The 16,771-nt window shown below is 52.5% G+C and overlaps 1 protein-coding gene across 9 annotated transcripts in view; it reads left to right on the top strand.

Annotated features, from left to right (window-relative positions):
* The window catches only part of LOC140598490 (solute carrier family 13 member 1-like), a 106,763-nt gene that overhangs the window by 11,727 nt on the left and 78,265 nt on the right, over positions 1-16,771 (top strand). For all 9 annotated transcript variants that reach the window (XM_072755159.1, XM_072755162.1, XM_072755165.1 and 6 more), the window contains exons 2-3: positions 7,501-7,629; positions 16,171-16,307. In XM_072755159.1, the coding sequence (XP_072611260.1) occupies positions 7,501-7,629; positions 16,171-16,307 (266 nt within the window). The remainder of the gene's footprint in view (positions 1-7,500; positions 7,630-16,170; positions 16,308-16,771) is intronic.

Below are 16,771 nucleotides of genomic sequence, written 5' to 3' on the forward strand. Positions count from 1 at the left end.
GGAAAGGATACGACCCGCACCATAGACGGTGGCTGACTTTGGGGTTGACAGAGGAGAAAGAAATGAAGAAGTGGCTTACATGTCTTGAACTATATGAGGAATGTTTTATTTTCCTAAAAAGTTTCAAGCAAATGTGGCCAAATTTGCCACATTTTAAAAATATGAAGCATAAAGTGTGTTATATTATTTTTCATATGTTCTTGGTATTTCATTAAAAAACCCTTAGGGATCCCTGGGTGGTGCAGTGGTTTAGCGCCTCCTTTGCCCCAGGGCACGATCCTGGAGACCCGGGATCGAATCCCACATCAGGCTCCCGGTGCATGGAGCCTGCTTCTCCCTCTGCCTGTGTCTCTGCCTCTCTCTCTCTCTCTCTCTCTCTCTCTGTGTGACTATCATAAATAAATAAAAATTTGAAAAAAAAAAAACCCTTAAAAGACATTTGGCTAGAAGGGTTCTAATACTTTGTTCTATTGTCAGGGAAGAGGAATTTCCTATCCATATGGGTAATCAGTCTACACGTCCTGGCTTCATCCCTCGGGTGGAGGTGGCCCCACCGGAGCCAGGGAGGCATGTTGTACCCACCAAGGCGGGAAACCATGGCTAAGTGCCACTGCCTCATCCTGTGTAACCGAATTTGCAACATCTGCATTTGGCACGACTACCTCTGTCCATGTAATTTTTGGAAGTGGTAGGGAGTGTATACATTTTTGAGCAGAAAATTTTGTCCTTTTATTTTATTTTGAAGTATTTTTATTTAGGGAAGCCCTCTCAGCTCCCTCCACCCCTTGTTTCATGTGTGTGGTATTTTGAGAATGAATCATGATTTTATTTCTTTTTTTAAAGATTTTATTTATTTACTCATGAGAGACCCAGAGAGAGGCAGAGACACAGGCAGAGGGAGACACAGGCTCCCTGTGGATACCTGATGTGGAACTCGATCTCAGGACCCCAGGTAATGCCCTGAGCCTAAGGCAGATGCCCAACCTCTGAGCCACCCAGGTGTCCTAGAATGAATCATGATTTAAAAAATATTTTTTGTAAGATGGGTCTTAGAATTTTGAACCTTCCTTTTCTTTCTGTATTTCCCATCACAATAAACAAAAAAGAAGTAGACATTAACGTGTTGCTCTACTTTAGCTCAAGAACTCATATACTAAAGCTCTTTGCTATTTCTAGAACAAAACTTTACTCAAATTGTTACTTGTTATGGTTGCAGAGTTCATTTTAATAAAGACATCAGTACTTCCCCATACCCAAGAGGAATTGGAAGGGGGGGGGGGGACTTGACAACTGGCCTTCTTTTCCCGTAGCTTTACCATTGTTCACAGTAGTGGCCGCGGTTGCCGTGGTGGACAGCGGCGATGATGGTAGAGAGGCTCTATTTTAGGAGTAAGGCGCTTGCTGAGAAGGTGAAGAGAGGGAAGAGAAAAAAATGAAAGGGATCCACAGGAGACAAAGATGCTATAGCTACAGATAATGGGTTAGTCTCCGGATTTCCACTGACGGAATGAAGGAATTTTATCCAGGACACAATTCTAGTGGTAGCACAGACAACTGACAAGTTTTCTCCTTCATCAGAAGAATGTGTTCGCCAAAAATTATTCACCCTGATATTAGTGGGGTTTTTTTTGGATATATATTAATAACAGAAAACAATGGAATGTTTTCCTTTATCTTTTGTTACTTCTTCTTTTTTTTTTAATTTTTATTTATTTATGATAGTAACACAGAGAGAGAGAGAGAGAGAGAGAGGCAGAGACACAGGCAGAGGGAGAAGCAGGCTCCATGCACTGGGAGCCTGATGTGGGATTCGATCCCGGGTCTCCAGGATCGCGCCCTGGGCCAAAGGCAGGCGCCAAACCGCTGCGCCACCCAGGGATCCCTTGTTACTTCTTCTTAAGGATATTTGTAGATCTTGTTTTTTATTTATTTATTTTTTTTAGATCTTGGTTTTAAAAAAGGATTCTATATATTTTAATATTAGAGTCTTAAAAGCATCGTATCTGGATTGGCCTTCTGTTGTTAAAGGCCTGAAGAGTGTTGGTGGAAAGAGTACTTTCCTGCCCACGTCTCCCAGCCTGACCAAGAGGGATCACAGGACAGAAAGCTGGAAGGAGGTATGGTGGACCCATCAGTAGGACGTGGACGTCCTGGGATGGTGGACCCATCAGTAGGACGACTGTCGTTTATCAAAGACAGACACTTTAGGAATGAAGAGGGTTGCTAATCGGAAAGACACCAATACAACAGGGGTAAACCAGCACTATCCCCCCAAATTGAGGCAGATTGCCCTCCTACCCACTCAGCCCCGATTCCTTCTCTTCTATGCTTTGATTTTTCATTAAGTTATGAAAAATGGGGCACTTCCCACAGATTCTGGGAAGGCATCTCTTTAAGGACAATGCAGGTGTGGTACCTTAGCCAACTACAATTATAATCTCCTGGGACTTATATGCAAAAATATAAAATGTGGGGACGCCTGGGTGGCTCAGCAGGTGAGCGTCTGCCTTCAGCCCAGGCTGTGATCCTGGAGACCTGGGATCGAGTCCCACGTCGGGTTCCCTGCATGGAGCCTGCTTCTCCCTCTGCCTGGGTCTCTGCCTCTCTCTCTCTCTCTCTCTCTCTCTCTCTCTCTGGGCCTCTCATGAATAAATATATAAGATCTTTTAAAAATATATATATATAATCTGCATGAGTGTTTGGAGGAAGCTCCATAGACAAGATATAAATTTGAACCTTAACTCTGAGGGATGGGCAACTTTTCAAAATAAGGTCTGAGTGTAGGGATTGAACTTAGGCAAGACATGGCCTGGAAGCAAGTGTCTGGTTTCCGAGTTGGACCCAGAGTTAGAGATAAGGGGGAGGGTCTGGGGAGGAGGTAACCCGGTGCTTCTCAAACTCCAACCTTTGCAGGAGTCACCTGGGAAACCTGCTCCTGATTCAGTCTGGGGAGGGCCTGATGTCTGCCTGCGTGAGCTGCGGGTCCAGGGGCCACATGGGGGGGCGCAGAGAAGTGCAAACGGACAGCCCGCGTGTTGATTCTGGAACGGCAGGGCAAGATCTACTCGCAAGGCAGGGTATCTGGGCAGCATTTTTACTATGAGAGATTTTATTCAAATGCCCACAAAGCCCGAGCAGGGAAGCCGGAAAAGTGACGGGGAGCCATGCACAACTGAAAAGCACAAGCCTGTCTCTAAAGGGGGAGCTCCCCTTGAGTGCAAAGAACTGTTGACGTAGAATATGGTCCTAGCATTACCAAATTCCTGAGTTTTTCAAGGAAAGCCAGAAATTCCGATTTTATTTTTAATATGAAATGTGTTGGTTCATAAATCATAATTCTAAGGAAACACACACTCACACACATTCCATTGTGAGTCAAATACGTCATATTTTCCTGTTGGGCTTGGTCATCAGCTTGCAACTGCTTCATCTAAATTGTGGAGCAGGGTCCAAGAGTCCAGAGTGCGGTTACGGGCAGGTCGAGCCGTGACTAAGGGCCCCTGGGGACTTCCCTGCAGGATCCTGGCTCACCATTACCAACTCAAGTTCAGGAGGAGGCTGCGTGATAAGGAGCGGGGGTCAGAGCCCAGACACCGAGAAGGATGTAAATCAACTGTAGGAATAGAGACGTGATGCCAGGAGGTCGTGGGCTAGGTCTTCGTACGGTCAGAGTGGTCGGGGCCTCAAATACAAGATGAGGATTTCAGATCATTTCCAATCAACGACTGAAAATCCCTGACTTGATTTCGCTTCAGGGCAGGGCCAGGTGAAATAGGGACGTTGTTAGGGAAACTAATAATTCAATACTTGGAATTTTGCTTTTGATCGTGCTTTAAAGTGGCCACGCATGAGCGGCCGGTGACGTCCCGCTGAGGAGGCCCGTGTTGGGATGAGGCCGGGGTGGTGGCCGCTGGCACCGGGTTTCCTATTCACTTGTCTGTTCCGGCGCTCAGCTGCAGCTGGTGCTCCCAGCGTCGTCAGGCGGCCGGTCCCTTAAACTCCAAGTGGATCCTTGGAAGACGGGGTGGCTGTGGGGCGGCCTGGGAAGAAGGGGGTGCAGGTTGGGGGGCGGGTCAGAGAGGGAGAACGAAGAGGACGGGGCGGCGGGCTGGTGCCGGGGTCCACTCATCTTGGAGACCCAGGTTCATCAGCAGGACGGGAAGCACCGGCGGGAGGAGGCACTTCGGGGAGTCCCCGCGTGTCCGCCAGGGGGACCACAGGCCCGGGCATGCACAGCTAGGCTGGTGTGGGGGCGCGGGGGGCTGTCGGGGGCCCAGGCTATCGGGTCCCCGCTCAGGCCATGACCTCGGGGTTGTGGATGGAGCCCCGCCTCGGCCTCCGGGCTCAACTCAGAATCTGCTGGAGGGTATCTGCTTCCCCCTCTGCCCCTCCCCCTGCTCACCTCTTTCTGTCTTTAAAATAAATAAATTAAATATATTTTTAAAAATCAATTAATGACCTAATTGAGCTCGTATTCACAAATTCTCTCCAGGGCAAATTAGGAAGTTTCAGTCAAGGCCCGGCTTTGTTCCATTGCTTTATTGTCAAGGTTACGGGACTTTCCATAAAACTGTCAGCCTGCGAACCCCTTTCTGCTTCCTCCTTTCAAAAGATAGTGAGGACGTGGCGTGGTCGCAGCTTCGGAAGGGAGCCCGGAGGTGCAGGGCTGCTGGGTGAGCAAACACCCTACGAGGGGGCGTCTGAGGGGAGCAGAGCTAGAAATTTTGCTGCCCTGGGAAAACCACAAATAAAACCCCTCATTAATCTCAGAGCAGTTTTGTACATTTGTCACAGGCAGCTCAGAATTTGCAGAGATTAAGCCCCGAGAGAGCAAAACGAAGCCACAGAATAGATGCGACTTGTTGACCCCTTAGGACAGGCCAGGTGCTTGCCTCAGAACTGTGTCCGTCAGCCACACAGAGGGAACATTTCAAGCGTTTGCATCGACGTGTGACCGATACCGACCCTGCGCTGGTTTCAGGTATGATGAAGCCTAACGATGGCACGTTTGTCTGCGTCATGAAGCGACCACGGCGGGAAGCCCTGGTGCCACCTGCAGCCATGCAGAATCGGCATGTTTTTCCTCATGATGGGAACCTACGAGATTCACGTTCCTAGCATCTCGCAAATTCGAAATGCGTCATTATCGACGCGGTCACTGTACTGTACGTTGCATCCCTGTGGCTTCGTTATTTTACAAGCGGAACTTGGCACGTCTGACCCCCTCCCGCGCCTTTGGGCCCTGCCCAACGCGCTCCCCTCTAGCAGCCTCAGGCCGTCCTCTTTGTCCATGGGCTTGGCTTGGCTTGATTTCCTTTGTTTCCGTGCTTATTCGCTCCCACACATAAGTAAGTCGTGTGGCACTTGTGTTTCTCTGTGTGACTTACGTCGCTGACCATAGGACCTTGAGGGCCAGCGTGGTGCCCAGCTGGGCGAGCTTAGCACTCTGTAGGGCTGAGGGGATTCCACTGCGTGTGCATGTGTTTATACGTAGGGAGAAAACCCGCACGGCGTCCGTGTGTACGTGACACGCATCCCATCTCCGTCCACACGTGCTCACACGACTCTGAACTGTGGGTGACGCCCCGCATCGGGTGCAGCCAGGCCCCCGCAGGGCCGCCAGGGCCTAGGAGCGCTGTCCTCCCGGAGCCCAGGGGCCTGTCCCGCACTGGCGTGCCCGCCGGCCTGGGCGCCCCTGGGAGTCGGGGCTTTGGGCCTCCCACCCCGGGGTGCAGGCAGGATGGGAGTGGGGCAGGCCCACTAGCGTTAGCAAGGCTAAGGAGGGGCGCCAAGTGGCACCTGCACCCCCAGACCCCGCCCCTGCCCGGGTGCTCTAGGCACCTTCAAACTGCTGTTGGGGCTCAGTGTCGGGGGCACGAGTGGGGCAGGAGCAGAGGGGACTCTCCATGCCCACAGCCCCCGGTTCCCCGGAACCTCAGCCTCATGGGTTTTCAAAGCCAGACCTTCGGGGAGCTGGTCTCCCTGGTGCAGATCCCGGAGTCAGGCGCCTGGGGTGGGGCGCAAAACCTCCCACTGCTCAGGAAGAAACCTCAGACCTCGAGGTTCCTCCCAATGCTGGGTCCCCGCAGGCACATGGGGGGTCTGGTAGGACCGCATCTGTCTGTCCGTCCCTCTGGATGCGGCTCCTCCATCCTTTGTGACGAAGGAAGCCGTTCAGCTGCTTCTTAGGGGATTTCTTAGTTTCTTGGGCGACTCGTAGAGTCTTTCAGGAGAAATGATCTCCCGTGTAGCTGTGGGTGTGTCCTGTCTGTGGGAGGGGGTGAGGCCGCGCCCCCTCCCTGAATCCAGATCTCAACCTTCTCCCATCATTGCCCTAAAACAGAAACGCACAATTTGATCCCTTCACAGACACTACTAAGAATCTTCTTTCTGTTGGGCCTCCTGTGCTTGCCCAGGGGCTCAGCCCCCAGGACGCGGCGCGGGAGGCCCTCACCCTGGGGGCCCCTCAGGGCCTGATCCCCTCACCTGGGCACCCAGTGGGGTGCTGGCCTCCCTCCTCGGAGACCATGAGCAGCAAAGTTCTCTCTGGGTCCACATCTCCCTGGTGATGGGAGGACAGGGAGGCCCACGAGAGGCGGGCCATGGCCCGGGGCCCGGGAGGTGCAGTTGGCAGCGCGTGGGACCGGCTGGGGGGGAGGCAGCCCGTGACCGGGTGCAGGCCCGGAGCTGGGGTGCATGTGGGGGGCAGGCTCAGGGGTGCACAGGCTCTAGGCCGGGGGTGCATGTTGGGGGCAGGCTCAGGGGCACAGACGCTCCGGGACCGGGGTGCATGTGGGGGGCAGGCTCAGGGGAGCACACTCTGGGGCCCGGGGGTGCACGTGGGGGGCAGGCTCAGGGGCGCACGTTCCGGGGGGAGCCGGAGCTGTGCGCGGTCCCCCCCCACGGGGAGGTGAAGGAGCCCCGCGGAGGAGGACCTGGTTGGCGTCGCCTTCCTCGCGGCCTCCAGGGTTTGGGTCCTGCAGCTTCCCGCCTTCTGGGCTCGTTTTTGGGGGGTGCTGGGGGGGGGCCGGGGGGTTTGGGGGCGGGGTGCTGGGGCGGAGGCCAGGAGTGCTTGCGGGGGGCGGGGCTGCTGCGGGGGTGGGGGCAGGGTGCGGGTGCGGGTCCGGGCTCGGGTGCGGGTGCAGGTGCAGGTGCGGGTGCGGGCTCGGGTGCGGGTCCGGGCGCGGGCGCGGGTCCGGGTGCGGGCGCGGGTGCGGATGCGGGTGCGGGTCCGGGTGCGGGTCCGGGTTCGGGTGCGGGTGCAGGTGCGGGTGCGGGTGCGGGTGCGGGTGCAGGTGCTGGTGCGGGTCCGGTTGCGGGTGCGGGTGCGGGTGCTGGTGCGGGTGCGGGTGCGGGTCCGGGTGCGGGTGCGGGTGCGGGTCCGGGTGCGGGTGCGGGTGCGGGTGCGGGTGCGGGTCCGGGTCCGGGTCCGGGTGCGGGTCCGGGTGCGGGTGCGGGTGCGCCACGCGCCTCACCTTGTCTCGCCCGCTCCGCCCGCAGGAGGCCGAATGCGCCTACACCCTGGCCGTGGTGGCCGCGCTCTGGCTCACGGAGGCCCTGCCGCTGCCCGTCACCGCCCTGCTGCCCGGACTCCTGTTTCCGCTCTTCGGGATCACGGCCTCCAAGGAGGTGGGTCCTCCCCGGGGACAGCGCGCGGGACCCGGGGCCCCACGGCTGCTTCCGGACCCCGACACCCAGCCCGGAGCCCCCCGCGCCCCCTCCCAGCACCCGCAGCGCAGGCGCCCCCGGCCGCACACCCCCCGGGCTGCGGCCCCTGGGGCGGGAGGGCTGCGTGGGAGGGCTGCGGCCACCCGCCTGCACCGGCCTGCACCTGCCTGCACCTGCACCCACCTCTACCCACTGGCATCCGCCTGCACCGGCCTGCACCTGCCTGCAACTGCCTGCACCTGCCTGCACCTTCCTGCCTGCACCTGCCTGCACCTGCCTGCACCTTCCTGCCTCCACCTGCCTGCACCGGCCTGCACCTGCCTGCACCTGCCTGCACCTGCCTGCAATTGCCTGCACCTGCCTGCACCTTCCTGCCTGCACCTGCCTGCACCAGCCTGAACCTGCCTGCACCTTCCTGCCTGCACCTGCCTGCACCGGCCTGCACCTGTCTGCATCTGCACCCACCTCCACCCACTGGCACCTGCCTGCACCTGCCTCCACCTGCCTGCACCTGCCTGCACCTGCCTGCAGCCGCCTGCACCTGCCTGCAGCCGCCTGCACCTGCCTGCACCTTCCTGCCTGCACCTGCCTGCACCGGCCTGCACCTGCCTGCACCTGCACCCACCTCCACCCACCGGCACCTGCCTGCACCTGCCTCCACCTGCCTGCACCTGCCTCCACCTGCCTGCACCTGCCTGCACCTGCCTGCACCTTCCTGCCTGCACCTGCCTGCACCTGCCTGCACCTGCCTGCACCTGCCTGCACCTGCACCCACCTCCACCCACCGGCACCTGCCTGCACCTGCCTCCACCTGCCTGCACCTGCCTGCAACTGCCTGCACCTGCCTGCAGCCGCCTGCACCTGCCTGTACCTGCCTGCACCTGCACCCACCTGCAACCACCAGCACCTGCCTGCACCTGCCTGCACCTGCCTGCAGCTGCCTGCAGCTGCCTCCACCTTCCTGCCTGCACCTGCCCCCACCTCCACCTGTCTGCACCCACCTGCACCTGCCTGCACCCGTCTCCATCTGCCTCCACCTTCCTGCCTGCACCCGCCTCTACCTGCCTCCATCCGCCTGCACCCACCCACCTCCACCTACCTGCCACCTGCCTGCACCTGCCTGCACCTGTCTGCACCTGCTTCCACCTTCCTGCCTGCACCTGTCTGCACCTGCCTCCATCTTCCTGCCTGCACCCTCCTCTACCTGCCTCCATCTGCCTCCACCTGCACCCACCTCCACCCACCTGAACCCACACACTTCCACCTGTCTGCCATCTGCCTCCACCCGCCTCCATCTACCTGCCACCCACCTCCACCTGCCTGCCATCTGTCTGCCACTGCCTCCACCCACCTCCATCTACCTGCCACCCACCTCCACCTGCCTGCCACCTGCCTTCACCGGCCTCCACCTGCCTCCACCCACCTCCACCCACCTGCCACCTGCCTCCACTTGCCTCCACCACCTCCACCTACCTGCGACCTGCCTCCACCCACCTCCACCCTCCTCCACCCACCTCCACCCACCTGCCACCTGCCTCCACCCACTTCCACCCTCCTCCACCCACCTCCACCCACCTGCCACCTGCCTGCACCCACCTGCACCCACCTCCCAGCGACAGGACCAAGCCTTTCACATCCTGCATAAGCAGCTGCTTTTCAGCAGTTTGGCTTTACACCATGTAAAAAAGCAATGTTTGTGTTTAATGAGGACAAAGCCACCGTGTTCTCTTGTCCATGCTCCTGCCACCTCCAGAGACAAAGCCCAATGAACTTTGCTGTGTGACCCATCTGCTCTGCTGCAAGGACTTTAGTCCTGCCGGGAGGTGCAACCTCCGACGCAGGCCGAGGCTCCGGTGACCTCGGGGCTCCCGTCACAGGCCTGGCCACCCGGCTCGAGGAGCCGCCCCAGGGTGCCCTCATCCAGCACCCAATGCCCAGCGCCCAGCACCCAGCGCCCAGGTCCTTGGGGCACCAGGCCCGCAGTCCGGCGCCTGTGGACTCAGGTCTTAGGCCACAGCCCAACGCCGTGGGGCGCCTGTCTGGCCACGGGGTGCAGACTTTTCTTTTTACCAACCCGTGACGCAGGACAAGAATCTTTCTGGGTTTTCCCTCGTTTTCACGCCGTCCTTCCTCCTTTTGCTTTCATCTCTCTGCATCTCAGATCCGCCTCACTGTCCTCACTGCGTTCCCCTTCCCTCCTGACCTCCACGCTGGCCTGCACGGCCTGCTCGCGGGGGGCAGGGTCTCCAGGGCTGCGGCCGCCACCCCACAGCGCCTGGGCCCGGCCCTGGAACCCCGGGAGTGCTCGTGGGCTCCCGGTGAAGGGCCTGGCGAGCTCTCGGGGACGACGTGTCCCTATGGGGCCCGCCCCGCGGCCTGGGGGGTTCGCCCCGAGGCCCCTCAGGTTCAGCGGGGACATGCTTGGCTCTTCGGGCTTCAGAACTGAGGGTGAATGTTTAGAGAGAGGCTGAGATAGAGACCGGCTCCCCGGAGTCGGGGCACTTCCGTGCCCACAGGTTAGAGGAGACAGAGCCGGGGAGCACGACAGCTGCCAGAGGGACCCTGGCCCTGGCCCCGCGGGCTGCGGAGGCCGGGCCGGCACCCCGACGTCAGCCTCGCCCGCTGGCCAGCCGGACCTTGGCCGCCAGGCGGGGACTTCCCTCCAGGATTCCTGACAGATGAGGTCACTCAGGAAATAAGGCTTCCTGTGTGGGGGCCTACAACAGCCCACACGAAAATGCGTATTATTTTTCAAAACTTTTAATATTTAAGTCATTCACCTGTATTTATTTTTTTTAAGATTTTATTTATTTATTCATGAGAGACGCAGAGATGCAGAGACACAGGCAGAGGGAGAAGCAGCTGCCCTGCAGGGGGCCTGATGCGGGACTCGATCCCGGGACCCTGGGGTCACACCCTGAGCCCAAGGCAGATGCTCAGCCGCCGAGCCCCCCGGGGGCCCAAGTCACTTATCTTTATTGAGCTCAAGTGTGAAACTCCGTCACTTTGACGCTCAGCGTTCCTCTAAACATCCCAGGTCACGCACACGCACGCACACACCCAACAAGAGCAACAAAAGCCCCCTCGCCTTCCGCGGGGCAGTGCTGCTTGGATGCCCATAGCTGTCATTTCCTTCTGCCGCCTCCCCAGCTCGTCTGCACGGTCCTATGGTCCGCAGCCCTCGCCTCCCTTCCTCAACCCCCACGGCCTCTGCCTGCAGCATCACCAGCATCTTCACTCCCCTTCCTGGAACCCCCTCTGGTTCGTCAGTGACGCTTACAGATTAACTAGTTAATAAGTGTAGGGGGTCACGTGGGGAGCGCTCGGTGCACACGAGTCAGCACTATTATTTGCACACTGGCAGCAGTGAATAGGCCACTCTAGACACATTCGGACTGTTGCAAAGCTAAGTGAGTCTATCTCCCCTCCGCTATTTCAGCCTAAATTCATTTTAAACTTCGTGTGATTTTTTAAGCTTAATGGGAATTTACAGCAAATCAAAGTCCTTAGGTCTTTTAGTGTAGACGACTTCTCTTCAGCCTTGTGATCCTCTTTTCAGACAGTACGACTGATCTTTTACTAGGAAATATCTGACCAAAGGTACAGGGAAAGGTCTAGAGAGTTAGAAGATCTGAGCCTAAAACCTGATATTCAGGACACCCGGGGGGCTCAGTCGCTTGAGCCTTCGGCTCAGGTCGTGATCTCAGGCCCCTGGGATCCAGTCCTGCGTCAGGCTCCCTACTTGGCCGGGAGCCTGCTCCTCCCTCTTCCTCTGCTGCTTCCCCTGCTTATGTTCTCTCTCTGTGTCAAATAAATAAATAATAATAAAAAACCCACCCAATATTCACACTAATTACTTATATGACCCTGATCTGTCCCTCGGCAATGCTTCTTTTTTTCCACGTATGAGTAGGGAATGACAATGCCACACAATCCAGGGGTGGTTGTGAGAGTCAAGCCAATATAGATGTGTTATGCTAATGCGTACGATGCATCAAGTGTTCTTATGAATTTTAATACCCACAGTCAAAGGTGTTGGACTCTCATGCCAGCGCACGGAAGCGTACTGAATCTCAGCTCCTTGAGAGCCATTGACAATTGTGAGTCTTTGGTATCCTCCCCTAAGCCCAGAGCCCTCCACAGCCTCCTCTTTGGCCACCATAGTTTTAATCTCACTTTCTGTATTTATTAAGACAATGCTAAATGTCTATATCTTACCGAGCACCTTGTACCAAAGAATATCAACAAGTATTGAATTTTCTCGTGTCTGTTGAATAAAATCTGAAATGCTAAATATTTAGTGTGCCCGGTTAGATATTCCAAAACAGACATCATTATTATTGTCATTGACCATATGTTTATACATGAATTTTACACCCATAACTGTGGAGGTATATGTGCATATGCATATGCAGATGTCATGTCACATATTTCCTCAGTCGTTTGATAAATACGCGCTAGGCTCTTGGGAATACATTAATGAGTAAATACAGACAAGAGTCCTCGTCTTCCTAGGAGAGAAGAGACAATATACCTTAATGTATAGGTGAATTACAGTGAGTTAGGAGGTAATTGGTGTCATGAGAAAATGCAACAGGACAATGGAGATCAGGAGAGTTTCAGTTTTAAATAGGATGATCGGAGTAGACCTCGATAAGGTGTCAGTACTTGAACAAAGACTTACACATGAGGGAGTTCGTCGTGTGGCCATCGGGGGAACACCCATTGCTGAGGGCAAACACCCACCATGAAGATGTCGAGGCGGGTACGTGTCTGCGGTGTGACGAGAGCAGGTAAGGACAGGAGGGAGGTGTTGATCTCCAGGGAGATCATTAGCAGAGGGCCTCGACCCCCGAGGGCCAAGGTAGGCCACCTCAAAGGTGTGACTCTCAATGAAATGAGACCCTCTAGTGAGTTTTAAGTAGAAGAGTGACATTATCAGTTTGACTTTTATTTAAAAGGATAATTTGGACTGCTGTGTTGAGAAATAAGGCAGAAAGAAGGAAACGGGTAGCAGGTTATTGCAATAATCCAGTTGAGAGGCCGTGGTAATTCAGAGCAGGGATAGTAATGGGGATATTGAATCTATTGTTAATGTATTTTTAAGATTAAAACCAACAAAATTTCCTGTATGATTCGATACGGCATATGACAGGGAAGATAAAAAGGATTCGAGGATGCTTCAAAACTCTTTGACTTGGCAGCTGGAAAAATGGAGTTGCCATCAGTTGAAATGGGGAAAACTATGAGCAGAGTAGGCTTCCTGCAAAAGAGAGGCTGACGCCGGGAGTACAAAGCTTGACACTAAGTTTGAAATAACTAATGTCTAAGTGAAGGTGTTGATTAGGCAGTTAAATACAAATGAGTCCAGAGTTTGTGTGATAGACCTGAGCTGGAAATACAGATTTGAGAATTGTCAAGCAAATAGATGGTATGGAAAGCCCTAAAATTTGATGAGGTGATTTAGAGAGTGAGTGAAGATTTAAAACAAAACAAAACAAAATCAAAGAGGACGGGGATCCCTGGGTGGCTCGGCGGTTTAGCGCCTGGATCCTGGGGTCCCGGGATCGAGTCCCACGTCGGGTTCCCGGCATGGAGCCTGCTTCTCCCTCTGCCTGGATCTCTGCCTCTCTCTCTCTCTCTCTCTCTCTCTCTCTTTCTCTGTCTATCATAACTGAATAAATAAATAAATCTTTAAAAAAATCAAAGAGGTCAAAGAACAAGCTCTGGAAAACTAAAATATTAAGAGATTGATGAGAAGAGTAGTACTAGCAAAGAAGAATGAGAAGGATAGGTTATTGAGGTAGGAGGAAGGCCAGGAGAGTGTGGAATCCTGGAATCCAAGTGAAGAAATGTTTTAAGGATGAGGCAGGGATCCCTGGGTGGCGCAGCGGTTTGGCGCCTGCCTTTGGCCCAGGGCGCGATCCTGGAGACCCGGGATCGAATCCCACGTCGGGCTCCCAGTGCATGGAGCCTGTTTCTCCCTCTGCCTGTGTCTCTGCCTCTCTCTCTCTCTCTCTGTGACTATCATAAATAAATTTTAAAAAAAAATTAAAAAAAAAAAAAAAGGATGAGGCAATGATCAAATGTGTCAAATCTGCTAATAGGTTAATTAATGTGAAAACTGGGACTTGACCATTGGAATTAGTAACAAAGCATAAATAAATATTTTTTAAAACAGCAAAATATATACGATATAATAGAATTATTTCTAATCATATGCATTATTACTAAGAGCTTTTCTAAAAAATCTCATTTAATTCACAAACTTGATGTGCAGTATTATTAAACTTTTATGGGCAAGCATATTGACTTGTAGAAAGCTTGTGAACTGGTACATTTTATAGCCAAGAGAGAACCCAGGTGCTGTGATTGCAAAACTGCAATTTTTTTTTTATGAAATCCCATTTTGAGACAGAAATAGGACTATCTTGATCTTAAAAATAGATTTCAAATTTCATTAGGAATTTTATTTGACATGCCTACTTTGCCTCAAAAATATCAGTGGCCTTTTCAAACCAGTAGCATTTTCTCTTATTACCTCCTATGTCTGTAGGCTATAAAGAAACACATATGCTTGTGACTAATGTGCCACAAATACACTAACCTGATGAAACCCAAAGAATGGGTAATACAATGAAAAGCAAAGAATGTGAAAATTCCTCCTTAAACTGCAATTGATTTCATTTAGACAATTGGGCTAGAGGCCATTTTTTGTTTACATAGTCTATTAAGAGATTGGCACACTATGAATCTGAGGGCCAAATCCAGCCCGCTACCCAACTTTTAAAATAAAATTTTATTGGAAACACACAAAGCCATGGCCATCCATTTACATATTTTCTTTGGCTGCTTTTTTTGCTACAAAGACAAGTTGAGTAGTTGCAATAGAAACAATAAGGCTCACAAAGTCTAAAACATTTATTATCTGACCTTTTACAGACCAAGTCAGCCAACTGTTAGCATAATCTAAAGAGATCACAATAAGAATGTCTCATGGTCCTGGCCTTCCTTCTGTGTTTAAGTACTTACTAATAATGGCTTGCTGCTCCTTTGTGTTTTTGAAGTCATTCTGCATTTATTTTTTTCATTGAATTCTCAGACTGTGATAATAGGGTGAGTGGGTCTTATTTTCATGAGCAAAACTGTAAAAGAGATGAGAAGAGAAAAATTCAAATGTCTATTCATCTTTTAAGAGTCAACTTGAGTATCGGGTCCTCTAAGAAGACTTTGCCAATTCCCCTAGAAAAAGGTGGTCGCTTACTCTTTGAGCCTCAACTCTACCTTGAAGAAACATGTCCCATCCACCTATGATGCCTTACTGCAGTCTGTTAACTTGTTTTTATCGCCTAATAACCTCTAAGCTTGAGTCTAGGGACTTAGTAATTCAATCTCTCCTGGGTGCCAGTGTGTGTCGGGCATGGGCCAAGTCCACAAATTCAATGATTAGGAAGATACATCTCTGCCTTTAAAATATGTCTAGTCTAATAAAGGGGATAACTAAGTAAATAAATGATCACTGTATAGATTAAGATGTGCTCTGGCAAAAGGAAGTAGCATCCAACCAAGTTGAGGACAGTCAGGGAAGGAATCTTAGAACTGACGCCTGAGTTCATCCGTGAAGGAAGATGTTGGATCACCAAAGAGAAGAGAGTCATTCCAGGTTAAATGACAGGCAAGTGTTAGAGCATCTCTGTGACCAGAGAATGTCACACGTAGGAAAAGTTGGCCGAGCACTAACAGACTAAGCTGGAAAAGTGAGATAGGACTAGGTGATGAAGAATCTTAGGAGACATGTTGGGGGGCAGCCCGGGTGGCTCAGCGGTTTAGCGCCACCTTCAGCCCAGGGCGTGATCCTGGAAACCTGGGATCAAGTCTGACGTTGGGCTCCCTGCATGGAGCCTGCTTCTCCCTCTGCCTGGGTCTCTGCCTCTCTCTGTGTGTCTCTCATGAATAAATAAATAAAATCTTAAAAAAAAGAAGAAGAAGACATGTTGGGTGGGAAATTTGGATAAAGTCTTAAAAGACGTGGAGTCCAGTGAAGGCGTACAAGGAGCACAATGATGTGATTAGATTTACACTTCAGAAAACTAGCTGTGACAATGGTAAGGGGCAGAATAGGAAGACACAGATCCAATAGTAACCGTGCGAGAAGCAGGAAGGAGCTCCATCAAGGTAGTAACGTTTGAATAGAGCAAAGTGGACAATGCTTTCTTGTGCAATACTATTTTCCTACCGATATAAATAAATAAATATCAGAAAGGGAGACAGAACATGAAAGACTCCTGACTCTGGGAAACGAACTAGGGGTGGTGGAAGGGGAGGTGGGCGGGGAGTGGGGGTGACCGGGTGGTGGGCACTGAGGGGGGCACTTGACGGAATGAGCACTGGGTGTTATTCTGTATGTTGACAAATTGAACACCAATAAAAAATAAATTTATTAAAAAATAATAAATAAATAAATAAATAAATAAATAAATAATCATGGGTTTATAATTTCAGGTGGCATCTGCTTATTTCAAAGACTTTCACCTACTGCTAATTGGAGTCATCTGTCTAGCAACATCAATAGAAAAATGGAACTTGCACAAGAGGATTGCTCTGAGAATGGTGATGACAGTGGGTGTGAACCCAGCATGGTAAGTACTCCCCGTACTGTTCCAGGTGTGCTTTCCAAACAGAGCAAATAGCTAAATAGGTAATGCACATCCAGGCAGTCATTCATATCTCCGTGTAATTCATGCCTTTTTTCCTCTGCAAATATGAGAGGGATGTAAAGTGCCCTGGTGTTGTAGGAGGAAACAATAGCAGCAAGAGCTTCCAGGTCTAATTACACGGAGGCTGGGCTAAGTGCACAGGACCCCTGCGCCTTCCACACGCAGTGAGCAGCCTTGAACCCCAACAGACGGGAGGAGACTTCAGAGTAGATTTCAGGCCTACCTCGTTTATTTGGCCGATTTCACATGCAAGGCTTGTTCAAGAGCATCCCTGATCACAGGGAGGACGTTCAGAACCAAAGACAAAGACGTGACTGACAAAATGCAGATGTGTGCAGGAAAATTCCAGGGTGAACATTCTTCTTTTTAAGTGAACCGCTGCGAAA

The sequence above is a fragment of the Vulpes vulpes genome, chromosome 4, assembly GCF_048418805.1.
Source record: "Vulpes vulpes isolate BD-2025 chromosome 4, VulVul3, whole genome shotgun sequence".
NCBI lineage: Eukaryota > Metazoa > Chordata > Mammalia > Carnivora > Canidae > Vulpes > Vulpes vulpes.